General features: G+C 46.9%; 1 protein-coding gene across 11 annotated transcripts in view; it reads right to left on the reverse strand.

Annotated features, from left to right (window-relative positions):
- Positions 1-12858, reverse strand: part of PPP6R3 (protein phosphatase 6 regulatory subunit 3) — a 108353-nt gene that overhangs the window by 35636 nt on the left and 59859 nt on the right. For all 11 annotated transcript variants that reach the window (XM_042446610.1, XM_042446668.1, XM_042446642.1 and 8 more), the window contains 2 exons: positions 1817-1946; positions 589-741 (listed from right to left, as the gene is read on the reverse strand). In XM_042446610.1, the coding sequence (XP_042302544.1) occupies positions 589-741; positions 1817-1946 (283 nt within the window). The remainder of the gene's footprint in view (positions 1-588; positions 742-1816; positions 1947-12858) is intronic.

Here is a 12858-nt window from a genome sequence, read left to right on the forward strand (position 1 = left end):
TTTACACAGCGCTGTACAAGTTCCACATCCAGAACCCCCCCTGTGAAATCCCACACCAGAAGTCCCGCCTCCAGAAAAAAATCTGGAAGTCCCACACCCCACACCAGGGGACACCCAGTGCAGAAACGCCACTGAGGTTGGGCACTCGGTCTCTAAAAGGTTCGCCACTACTGGCTTAACACTTTCTCCCCATTTTTATTATCAATTTCCCCTTTACTGTGGCTGTACATTTTGCTATCTCAAGGAAAAGAAGAACCAATAAAAAGCTAACACCTACCAGGAGCTTCACTGCCAGGAGCAACTTTATAGATTTTCATGGTTGCATTTCAGGGTTTTCCCACTACAAAGTTTACAAGATTCAATAATGGATGTCCCACATAACAACGCCTGACTTTCAGACTTTATGAAATTTAACGTTAAGAGAAAAACAACAGCTTCACATACATTGTTCATTCACATCTCTCAACATGGTAAGACATCTTTCACCGATGTCAGGTCATAATTAGCAAATAGGAAAACTATCATGGAAAAAAGTTAAACATGCCACCTTATTACTGAAAAAAGAAAATCTTGCAAGTATTTTCTTACCAGTATCACTCCTATGCTATTGAGCTCTATAAGTTCCAGATTCACACTGTTTGTATTTGTTTGTAGAAGGCTGGATATTAACCTAATCACATTTAACCTGGTATTTCCTACAGGTGGATCCAACACACCCCATGTTGTCTTCATAACACTTTTCTAGATAAAAGGGACAGCAAACAAGTATTAAAACAAAACTAAAGCACTATTTATCCATGAATGAAAACAGAAAATAATCATCACAATCAATACTACAATCTGTATGACGAAAAGCTAATTTTAGTTCTAAAGATAATTTAAGATAATTTTCAAAGTATATTTCAATTCTTTTCAATCGACCCAAAAACAAGAACATGAAGGCAGACTGGATCCTTTATTTGCCAGTGGTGAACAGCTCACAATTTGGCAAGGATAAAGATGAAGATTCAACTCATATAGCATACATAAAGGAGTCCAAGAGACACAGTCACTTCACTTGGTGTAGAGTTTTGAAAAAGATAGTACCGGTAAGTCTTTTGCCTTCCCCAACAAGTGCTCTGGGAAATCAACATACACTGGCTACCCTAACAGGAATGCAGATGCAGGAACAGTAGTGTACAAAACTACATTCTTCAAGTCTAATGAAATCTCATCAAAACTCATTCATAATAGTCTTTTATTCATCAATCACCTGTCCTACTAACCAAACGCTTAAGCAGCCAGACCGGTTTCCCTTTAGTGTTGAAGAAAACTGCTGCTAATTGTAAGGACTGTAACTGTTCCTTGCCAGTAAGCAACCTGGCAGCAAAGATCCCTAATAGTCAGATATGACCTTTTCTTCATACAGCAGAAATAGCCATGGGAAGCCTAAGAGAGTCTGTGTTGACTAAACGGTTGATTTTTATTTACTGTAGTACGACTGAAGTTCTGACAAGAGCAGTTGTGCCAAATGGAAAGTCCCTACAAACTTTGAATCCAACAGCCTCTAAGGGACCATTTTAATAGATTTCCCACCCTGCAGACAGGAATTTTTGTTGCAACACTTAATCTCACCCAGTAATAATCAGATCACGAACTTCTGTCACTATGGAATGACAAAAACGGGTTTAGATAAGTCATACAATAGCACTAAAGTTGCTGTCAGACTGCCACTTTATTAAACATTTCCAGTACTCTCCTAATAGAAGCCACATCCTCTTCATGCTGGACTTAGAAAACAGAATGATTCCATTTTCACTTAAACAATATTACTTACTTTGGGGGGTTCCAAAAGCAGTTCATGGAAGGATGAAAGGCGTGCTTTTATGGCTTCTAATACACTCTTGCTAACTGAATATGTTGAGTGGCTCATACCAGGTGGGCAAATTTCTATATGACCTTCAAATCTAAAACACAGACAAAAGGTTTCTTTATAACACAGCCTTAAAATAAAATGAGGTCCCATTTTGTTAGCATCAGATTATTTAATTTGGGGACTCAATGCACCTTTCATTGAAAGGAAAACATGACAGCTCACCTACCTGTAAGAAACCACTGATTAATGACCCATTCTATGGGTCATTAACAAATATTTCAGTCAAACAAAGCTAGAAATTTTGATTAAGTTCTCATAAGAAGTTTATTGAAGACTCCCACATGATATAAAGGTTTTCCATATCATAAGGACTGGTTGCATACCTGTAACTATAGTTCTCTAAGTGGTCAACTATGCACTTACACAAATGAGTTATCCTGCACCTGCACGGGATATCTTTCAGAACCTTCTAGAGCAGGGGTTCCCAAGTGGTGTTCCAAGGAGCTCTTAGAGCTCCAGGTACACTTCCCAGGTGCTCTGCATCCACTCCAGGAAAATAAAAGAAATAAAAATTGAATGAAATTAGAGAATAAGAATATATTCTTATATATACTCCTAAACACCATTAACTTGTAAGACATAGGACAGGCCTCTTAGGGGCTCTGCCACAGAAATAAGGGTTATGCGAATCAAAAAGATTGGGAACCTCTGTTCTAGAGCATTACATAACCGTTTGGGCAGTACCCTTGCCGATCTCTGATGCCTCTATTCATATTGATGCAGCAATCCAATGGTCAAGAAAGACAGGACAAGGGGAGCATCAGTGAGGTTGTGTGAGTTCACAGATGACCACTAAAAGAACTATAATTACAAGTATGCAACCTGTCCTCCTTCTTCATAGTCTCTGTGACTCACACAAATGTGAGATTAGCAAGCTACACAAGTAGGAGGCAGGAGTGTCACTGCAAACAAATCAGAAGTTTACTGAACATGAAATCAATACAACACATCAAACACGAGCCTAACACCCCCATGCAAGGCAATATCAATACACAAGACATTTCAGAGACAAGATTGAATCTGAAAGAGCAACACTCAGTATAAAATCAAATGGCAGAAGGTAGAATTATCCTGAAACGGTAATAAAACACAAATTATGGAAGAAAAAAAATGCAGATCCTCTGAGTACAACGTCAGCTTGAGACCTTGAATCCATCCTTTAGCGGGAGTTAATAGTAATCAGCTGTGACCAAGTAGCTGCCTGAAAAATGCCCCTGAGCAGTACACTGGTCAAAAAAGGAGAGGATGCAGCAATAGCGCACATGCCAGTTCCAGTTCCTTGGCAAGATGGATAGTTGACATCACCCATTTCAAGAAGTGCTGCAATGAAACTGGCAGTTCTTCCCTCACTGAGGAGTAGCAGTCTTTGTGAAATCTGAAAGACTTAAGCCTTGTCCATGTATAAGGCCAAAGCCTTCTGCAAGACAAGACAGTGCAGCCTCTATGGAATGGAGAAGTAGGATTTTGAATGAAAACTGGGAGAACAATGTCCTGGTTGACATGGAAAGCAGACACCATTTTCAGCAAGAAGATAATGTCAGGTCTCAGGATGGCTCAACCGGGATAGAAGTTCAAGTACAAATAGTTCACACAGAGAGCATAGAGCTTGCCAGCTTGTCTGGCAGTTACAATCGCACAGTCCACTGGTTCAAACTTTTTCCCACAAAGTTGGGCCAAGAAAAGAGTCAGGCTCCACCATGATGTCAGCACCAACAACAGAGGACGGAGATGCTTATACTCTTTGGAGAACCCCTTTACAAGAGGATCAAAAAAGCAGGAAGAGTTCTTAAGCAACTGAAAGTCTGCAGAAATTGCAGTGAAGAACATCAGATTGATGATAAGAACCCCTTTGGAAACAAAGTAATCAGGAAATCCAAACCAAGTCTGGTATCAGCTTCAGCAAAGTGGCACAAAGAAATCCTGAAATTTCCACCATTTGTGAAATGGGTATCAGGTGGAAGGCTGATGACCAGCAGTGATAATATCCCTGACAGCAATAGGCAAGGAAGCCAGTGAGAAATGGGCAGGTTGCTTACCTATAACTGAAGTTTTTCGAGTGGTCATCTGCGAATCCACACAAATGGGTTATTCTGCGCCTGCACAGCATTTCTGGATCCTATTGGAATTACTAGGGAAAACTTTTTAGCAGTAGCTCCGCCCACCCTCTATACAAGCAGGAGGTCTTCCTGCCCTTTCTCAGTTCCAAAAAATGGTCCGCAGTAAGAGCAGATAAGGAAGAGAGAAGGACACGATGGAGGGGAGGATGGGTGGGATTTGTGTGGATTCGCAGATGACCACTCAAAGAACTAGTTACAGGTAAGCAACCTGTCCTCCTTCTTCATGGTCTCTGCGAAGCACACAAATAGGTCAGACTGGCAAGCTTTTCTCATGATGGAGGAGGGAGTGTCCTGGCAAAAAACAATTAATAAACCAGAAACAGTGTGAGTGTCATGTTTGATAGGTGCCAACTAACCTTAGTATGTTCCGGAAAGGAGAACATCTCTGCCAAAGGCTGCTTCACACCGGTGTCTGGTATCAAGTCTGTAGTGCTTGATGAAGGTCAGAGGTTGTGACCACACAGCAGCTTTGCAAATGTCCTCCAAGGGAATTCCGGAGAAGAAGGCTGAAGATAAAGCTACTGCCCTGGTGGAGTGGGCTCGAATTTGAGCAGGTGGAGTCTTCCCAAAAATCTCGTAAAAGAGAAGGATTGTGGAAGCCACCCATTTCAAAAAACATTGAGGTGTGACTGGAAGCCCCATTTTGGGGTTGGAATAGCAGACGAAGAGTCTGGGGGAATGACGAGAGGACGCAGTCCTGTTGAGGTAGAAGGCTAGCACCCCCTGACGTCGAGGGAGTGGAGCCAGTGCTCAGTGTTTCTGGTCGGGTTCAGTGCTAGTGTAAGCAGGATGATGTCCTGGCTGAGGTGGACACAACTTTGGGTAGAAAGGAGATGTCAGCATGGAAGATGACTTTGTCTTTGAAAAATTTCAGATATGGAGCATCCGTACGGAGGGCGCAGAGTTAAGAGCCCAGTCAGGGCTGAATTCGCCATGCCACCATTCGGAGAGTGTCCACATCAGGGTGGCGAACCTGACCGCCGTGGAGGATGAGGAGGCTGGGATGGAGAGGCAGAGGCCAGAAACAGTTCCAAGAGAGGTGGAGAAGCAGGGCAAGCCACAGCTGTCTCGGCCACCAAGGGGTAATCAGGATTGTATCTGATCTGTCCGTTCGTAGCTTGGCTACCACCCTGGTGATGAAAGGAAATGGGGGAAAGGTGTAGAACATTTTGCCGAACCACTGGAAGAGGAAGGCATCCCCTCGGGATCGAGGTGAAGGGATCCTGGAGCAAAGTGGTTGCATTGATCTCAACGCCAGTATTCATGCAGATCCTGTAGGAGAGGTGTCCGAAGTATCACTTTGAGTTTGTTAGTACCGATGAAGTGGACAAGATCCTTCGAAGCGTTAGGAAGACGACGTGCTCTCTTGATCCCTGTCCCTCATGGTTGGCAGCTCAGGGGGGAGATGTGGTGTTGACTTTGTTGCACCGCATCGTTAACACATCTCTAAGAGAGGGTCTTTTTCCATCTAAATTGAAAGTAGCAGTGGTTAAACCCCTGCTTAAAAAGCCCTCCCTAGACCCCCTGATTCACAACAATTATCGGCCCATCTCACTGCTACCTTTTTTGGGGAAGGTGATTGAGAGAGCAGTCGCTTTCCAGCTTCAATCGATCTTGGATGACACTGATTTTCTGGACCCATTTCAAACTGGCTTCCAGGCGGGCTATGGAGTTGAGACTGCCATGGTCGCCTTAGTTGATGACCTCCGTCTGAGCATGGACAGGGGAAGCGTGTCCCTGTTAGTGCTCTTGGACATCTCAGCGGCTTTCGATACCATCGACCATGGTATCCTTCTGGAGCGCCTGAGGGAGTTGGGTATCGGGGGCACTGCTCTGCAGTGGTTCCGGTCCTACCTCTCGGGCAGGTTCCAGATGGTGGAGCTGGGGGACTGTCGCTCTGACAAGAGGGCCTTTACATCCGGTGTCCCTCAGGGAGCGATTTTGTCCCCTATGCTTTTCAACATTTACATGAAACCGCTGGGAGAGATCATCCGGAGACACGGGGCGCGGTGTTATCAGTACGCTGATGACACCCAGATAGTCTTCTCTGTGTCTCCAACTGATGCAGTAACTAAGGATGGCATCTCTCCTCTAGATGCCTGCCTAGCGTCAGTAATGGGCTGAATGAGGGAAAACAAACTCAGTGTGAATCCAGGGAAAACGGAAGTACTGGTGATAGGTTCCCCGGTTCCGGGTGGCGAGATCTGTCATCCGGTCCTGAACGGGGTCACGCTCCCCTTGAAGGACTCGGTGCGCAGCTTGGGAGTGCTCCTTGATTCGTCACTCCAGCTAACATCTCAGGTGGATGCGACAGTCAAGAGTGCTTGTTATCAGCTTCGGCTGATACGCCAGCTGCGTCCCTACCTGGACCGTAGAGACCTTGAAACTGTTGTACAGTGGTACCCCGGGATACGAATGCGCCGCCTTACGAAATTTCCGGGTTACGAAAAAAATCCATTAAAAAAAACTGTTCCGGGTTACGAAGGTTTTTTCGGGTTACGAAAAAAATTTTGGTGCTTTTCGGCGCTATTTCACACGAAATCGCGGCTTTTCCCCATTAGCGCCTATGGGTTTTTCGGCTTGCGAAGTATTTCGGGTTACGAAAGCGGCGGCGGAACGAATTAATTTCGTAACCCGGGGTACCACTGTACATGCTTTGGTAACCTCTCGACTGGATTTCTGCAATGCGCTCTACATGGGGCAACCCTTGTACCAAACTCGGAAGCTGCAAATGGTACAGAATATGGCAGCCAGATTGGTCGCTGGTACTTCCAGGTCGGACCATATAACACCTATTCTAAAAGATCTACATTGGCTGCCTATTCGCTTCCGAGCTCAATACAAGGTGTTGGTTTTAACCTATAAAGCCCTAAATGGCTTGGGCCCAGGGTACTTGGAGGACTGCCTCTCCCCATATAATCTGCCCCGCACACTTAGAACATCTGGGACTAATTTGTTGGAGGTCCCCAGATCTCATCTTGTGAGGACCTCTCAGAGGGCTTTTACCATCGTTGCCCCATCCTTCTGGAATAAGCTCCCTGTAGAGCTCCACTCCGCCGCCTCATTAGATTATTTTAAAAAGAATTTAAAAACATACTTACAGTGGTGCCTCGGGTTACGAAAGTAATTCGTTCCGCGGCACCGTTCGTAACCCGAAAAGCCTTCGTAAGCCGAATTGCCATAGGCGCTAAAGGGGAAAAGCCGCGATTCCGTGCGAAAAAGCCGAAAAAAGCACCAAAAGTTTTTTCGTAACCCGAAAAAACATTCGTAACCCGAAACAATAATTCCCTATGGGATTTTTTCGTATCCCGAAAATTTCGTAACCTGGGTATTTCGTATCCCGAGGTACCACTGTATTTCGGTTGGCCTTCTCAATTTAGTTAATTGTTTTTTCTCTGCCCCTTGTTTTCCTTTTTTGATCCCGGATTATTGTGATTTGATTGTTATTACCCTGGACATGTGTAATTTTTCCTGACTCCTGTTCCCATCTTACGTAGTAATGTTTTAACTTTTATACTGTAATCGTTTTATTTTGTATTGTAACTGCTTTTATCCTTTGTAAGCCGCCTTGATCATCTTTTTGGAAAGGCGGGGTTAAAATAAAATTTATTATTATTATTATTATTATTGAGCATTGAGATGCAAGGCAAAAAGGTCGACGTCCGGGGTTCCTCACTGAGAAAACAGACAAAGGGTGACTTGAGGGTTCAGTTGCCAGTCATGACAAGAGTCTGGAGCTCTGTTCAGTTTGTCTGCCAGTTCATTCTCCTCTCCCAGGAGATGAATGGCCTGCAGGGTGATCTGCCTTCGGATGTACCAGTTCCAAATCTGAAGGGTGAGGTCGAGGGTGGTGGTCAACCTGGTACCGCCTTGCTTGTTCATGTAATACATCACGGTCATGTGGTCTGTGAGAAGGAGGATGACCTGGTTCCTCAGGGAGGGTCTGAAGGCCTTGAGTGCCTTTTGAACCGCTAGCACCTCGAACGTGTTGATGCGCAATTGCCGCCCGCACCTTTGGGAACCACCTGCTGTGGACAGAGAGGTAGCTGAGATGGGCTCCCCAGCCTGTGTTTGAGGCACTGGTGGTCAGTGAGGCCTGAGGTCACGGTGGGAGGAAAGGGATGCCCACCAAAACATTTTGTGGGTTGAGCCACCAGCAGAGAGAGCGGGCGACAGGCCTTGGGACAGTGAGCCACATCCGTGGGTCGTCGAAAGCAGGGTTGAACAGTGAGAGGAGCCAGGACTGGAAAGGACATGTGCGGAGGCATGACGTATGTGGTAGACACCATGTGACCGAGGCTATCCTGAGCTGTCTGGGCAGTGTTGCATCAGGAGAGAAGGCAGCGATGGATATCAGACTTGAGGCTGAGAAACCTGTCCTGAGGGAGGTATGTTCTGCAGGTCTTTGATTCCAAGGTGGCTCCTATGAAGCGCACCCACTGGTCTGGGCGGACTTCTCCGTGTTGATCATGAGTCCCAAGTGCTGAAGGAAGGAGAGTGCCCGGTCAAGATGAGAGAGGAGCATCTGTCTGGATGGGGACACAAACAACCAGTTATCTAAGTAGGGGAAGACGATGATGTTTTGTTGGCGGAGGTATGCCGCTACGACTGCCATGCACTTCATGAAAAACCTCAGGGCAGAGGAGAACCCGAATGGCAACACTCAGTGCTGAAAGCAGTCGGGGCCGACAGAAAAGGCAAGGAAGTTCCAGTGGTCTTTTCGGATGCAGATGTGGAAATAGGCATTCCGGAGGTCCAAAGTGGCGAACCAGTCTGACTCCTGCAGGAGAGGCAAGATGCAAGCCAAAGTTATCATATGGAAACGTTTGTAGGTCATGAAAGAGTTCAAAAAATGCAAGTCCAGGATGGAGCGGAGGCCACCTGAAGCCTTGGAGACAATGAAATATCTGGAAAACAGACAGTGTCGGGCCCAGGATGGGGAGCCAGGCTCGATGGACCTTTTTGCAACAGAGCGCGCGCTTTGTCGAGAAGGGTGTCTGAGGGGTGGTGGTGAGGATGGTACCCCTTGGAGGGGGAATTGCAACTCCAGGGCATAACCCCTACAGACAATTGAAAGCACCCAGGAGTCAGATGTTATGGAGGCCTAAGCATGGTGGAAGTGGGCCAAAGGGGGTTGACGGGACGGAGTGCGCTGGAGGACTTCAGAAGCAGTGTTTGCCTTGGTCTGAGTTCTCCTTCTTGTGGAAGGGCTGTTTGTATTTTTGTTTTCATTGGCGCTTGCCTTGTTGCTGGGAAGGGAAGCGTTGTTGTTGTTGTTGACAGTCCAAGGACTGGTTGGGTCTACTCTGGTTGGGGGGGTAGGTGGGTCTTTGCCATCCCGAATGACATTGAGAGAAAGGAGAGCAAGAAGTGGAGGAAGAGGACATATTGTATTTATGGGCTGTGTTCTTCATCTTGTTTTTGAAATCCAATTTCTCATCAGTCTCCTTATGGAAGAGTCCCGTGGCGTCGAAGGGGAGCTCTTCAATAGCCTGTTTGGCTTGAGGTGTGAGATCTGAGGTCCTTAGCCAAGCATGGCATCAAAGGGCCAAGGAGCTTGAAAGCTGTTGGGAGGCACAGTCAGCAGAGTGCCGGGCCGCTGAAATCTGATGTGAGGCCAAGGCGTGGGCTTCTGCATGGATGGCCATGACAGTCCATCTCTTGTCCTCAGGGAGGTCTTTACAGGGGGAAGAGCTTTCTCCCAAAGCTGCTGTTGGTAGGCAGCCATGTATGCTGAATAGTTCTGGATCTTCAGATCTAAGACTGCAGAGGCATAGGACCTTCGTGCCATTGAGTAAAGCTTGCGATCCTCTTTGTCACTGGGAGTGAGAGCCGTCTTCGGAGCCTAGCGGACCTGAGAGGCTTCTACAATTGCTGAGTTAGGGCAGGGGTGTTCAAAGAGCCAAATCTCTTCCGAGGGTGAGATCCGGTAGAGATTGTCCAATTTTCCGGTGGATGACTGGGCCATAGACAAAGAAGGCCAAAAACTCTTTGCAATTCTGGACATGGAAGGCAGGAATGCAATAGAAGTCGGAGTTGGAAGCTTGTACCAAACCCTTTCATCAATGGGGTCAAGGGCATGAGAGTCTGAATGGAATACCTCGATGTTCAGAGCTTTACCCATCTGGACCATCTGCTCGGGGAATGAGAAGATGTCGTCAGGAAAGGAGGAAGTCTCAAGGAGCGTCAAAAGGGCACTGGAGAGGCCTGGTGTAATCTGAGACAGAGCGGTTGCCGGATTCAGCAGAGAGTGATCTGGTCCTTGTCCGGGTCGAGAGGGCCTGAGAGGCTACCGGTACCGGCAAGGAGGAGCAGACTTGTAGAGAAATGGCCAAGGTCGACTGCACAGGACGGGTCGGTTCCGCACGGGAGACGGAAGAAAGGCGTGACCGGGGAACGGATTCAGCAGTTGACCTTGGTGTAGGCAAGGTGGGCTCAACCAGTTTGAAGGTTGAGACGAACCGGCCACCACGCACTTCAGATCAAGAGGCAGGAAGTAGGAGCCTGTAGCTTGATCAAAGATGACGTCCCGTCTAGGGGGGGTTCAGCAATGACAGAGGACGTGTCGTAGTCCTGTTCATACTCTAAATCAATGACCTCTGAAGTCTGGGAGAGTCAGTCTGGAATTACTGCATGGGTGAGAGGAGAAGGTTCCTCTTCGCCCTCTGAGAGTTGGCGAGGGAATGGAGGAAAGTGGTCAACGGTGCTGGTTGGGCACACAGTACCAAAGCCAGGTCGGTCTCGGCTGCCTGGGGTGGCACGTCGGTATGGGACCAGCAGTCGGTGTCGGAGTCACCAGAAAGACAAGGCTTTTTGGCAGCATGATGGGATGAGTCCTTGGACTTGTCCCAGGATTTGTGCTTCTTCTTCTATGGTTTAGAGGATTCAAAGATTTACTCCTCTTAGATGAGGCTGGGTGGCCAGCCACATCCTGGTCCGTGGACCTTGGTTTGTCTGGGGTTTGGGACCCAGAGACATCTGTGTGGGGTTTGCCCTCAGCTGCAGTAGCTTTGGCAGTGACCCTCTGAGGAGAAAAAGGGGTAGTGCCCTCGGCAGCGGTAGCCTTGGCAGGGACCCCAGAAGCCAGAGATGAGAGCTTGCCCTTAGTGCTGGCGGCCTTGGCAGAGGCTTTAGAGGAGGCAGGTGGCTTTAAAATTTGTGTGTGCATCAAGGACTGTATGTGCATCTCCCTGTTCTTCCTGGCCTGTGGAGTGAAAGTCATGCAGTGAGGGCAGGAAGCGGGGACGTGGCCCTCGCCCAGGCAGAGGAGGCACAAAGAGTGTCCATCTTGTGCAGGGATGTTGGTCCCACATTCAGAGAACTTCTTAAAGGAGTGCGCGGACATTTTCCACACATCCGAAGGGTGAAGAGGGAGAATAGTCAAGGAGTCTGAGTTTTTACCATTAATCAGAGTCCAAACCAAGTTCAAATCACAATCTAGAAGAGTTGTCAAGAGCAAACGCAGTAGACAAAAGTGAAAGCTAAGGAAGGAGCGATTCCTGAGTGACGTTCCTAAGCTGCTCATGCGGCGGACAAAAGGAACTGAGAAAGGGCAGGAAGACCTCCTGCCTATATAGAGGGTGGTTGGAGATACTACCAAAAAGTCTTCCCTAGTGATTCCAGTAGGATCCGGAAATGCTGCGCAGGTGCAGAATAACCCATTTGTGTGCTTCACAGAGACCACGAAGAAGAACCTCCACATCATGAAGGTGAGGGTATCCAGGTTGGGATGCCTGATCAAATCTTGGCATGGGATGAGAAGATCCAGTTTTCATGGAAGTTGAACACTGATCCCTTGAGACAGGTGAAGAAGAGAACAAACCACAGCACTGTCAGGATGCAAGTTGCTCTGTTCTGGCACAGCCTGGCTATTACTCGCATGAGATGATGGAAGGGAAGAAATAAATACATTACGATAACATCTCCTCACTGAAATGTAAGGCATCACTATGTGACTTCCCATCATGGATCCAGAAACAAAACTCTTCACACTAAACTTTCCTCTCTGATGGAAAGAGGTCTAGCACTGGAGTGCCCCAGCAACAGAAGATCAGTGCTAAGATGTTAACATGGGGCATCCATTCGTACAATGAATTCAATGTCCTGCTAAGCATGTCTGCGAGAACATTTCCTTCTCTGAGGAGATGGAACACCATGATCGTGATGTTCCTGTTGATAACCAGTCCCACAGTCATTGCATAAGTGATTGGGCGGCATATAAATAAATCCTATTATTATTATTATTATTATTATTATTATTATTATTATAGAAAGGAGCATCATGGACTATGTGCCCCCTTGCTTGTTCAGGCATTACATGACCATTGTGTTGTTGGTCAGTACCAGCACTACCTTGCCCCTCACTAGAGCTTTGAAAGAATGAAATGCCTTCCCACCACTAACAGTTTCTGGGCATAGATATAGAAAGACCTTTCCTCCAATGACCCTGTATGGAGAAGTCATTGAGGTGGGCTCCCCACCTCCTAGCTGAAGCATCTGTTGTGATGAGTGGTTGAGGCTAATGAGAAGAGAAGGGCATCCTACTATGGATGCAGCCTGTCTTCAAGCTCCACTGAGAGTCCACAGCCGTACCTGTACCAGGTGGACTTGGATGTCAAAGTTCGTTTAACCAGGTGGTTGAACCTGTACTTCTTGACTGCATCTTCTGTGTGTGTTTGAGTTCTGTGTTGGTAAAAGCACTAAAAGTTCCACTGTAATCAAAAGGCAATTCCTCAGTGACTGACTGTGCCTGATCCGAAAGCCCCAATGACTGAAGTCAGGCATTTCTTTGTAGTACTACAGCTACAGCCAGAATTTTACTTCCAG

This window comes from Sceloporus undulatus, chromosome 1 (assembly GCF_019175285.1).
Source record: "Sceloporus undulatus isolate JIND9_A2432 ecotype Alabama chromosome 1, SceUnd_v1.1, whole genome shotgun sequence".
NCBI lineage: Eukaryota > Metazoa > Chordata > Lepidosauria > Squamata > Phrynosomatidae > Sceloporus > Sceloporus undulatus.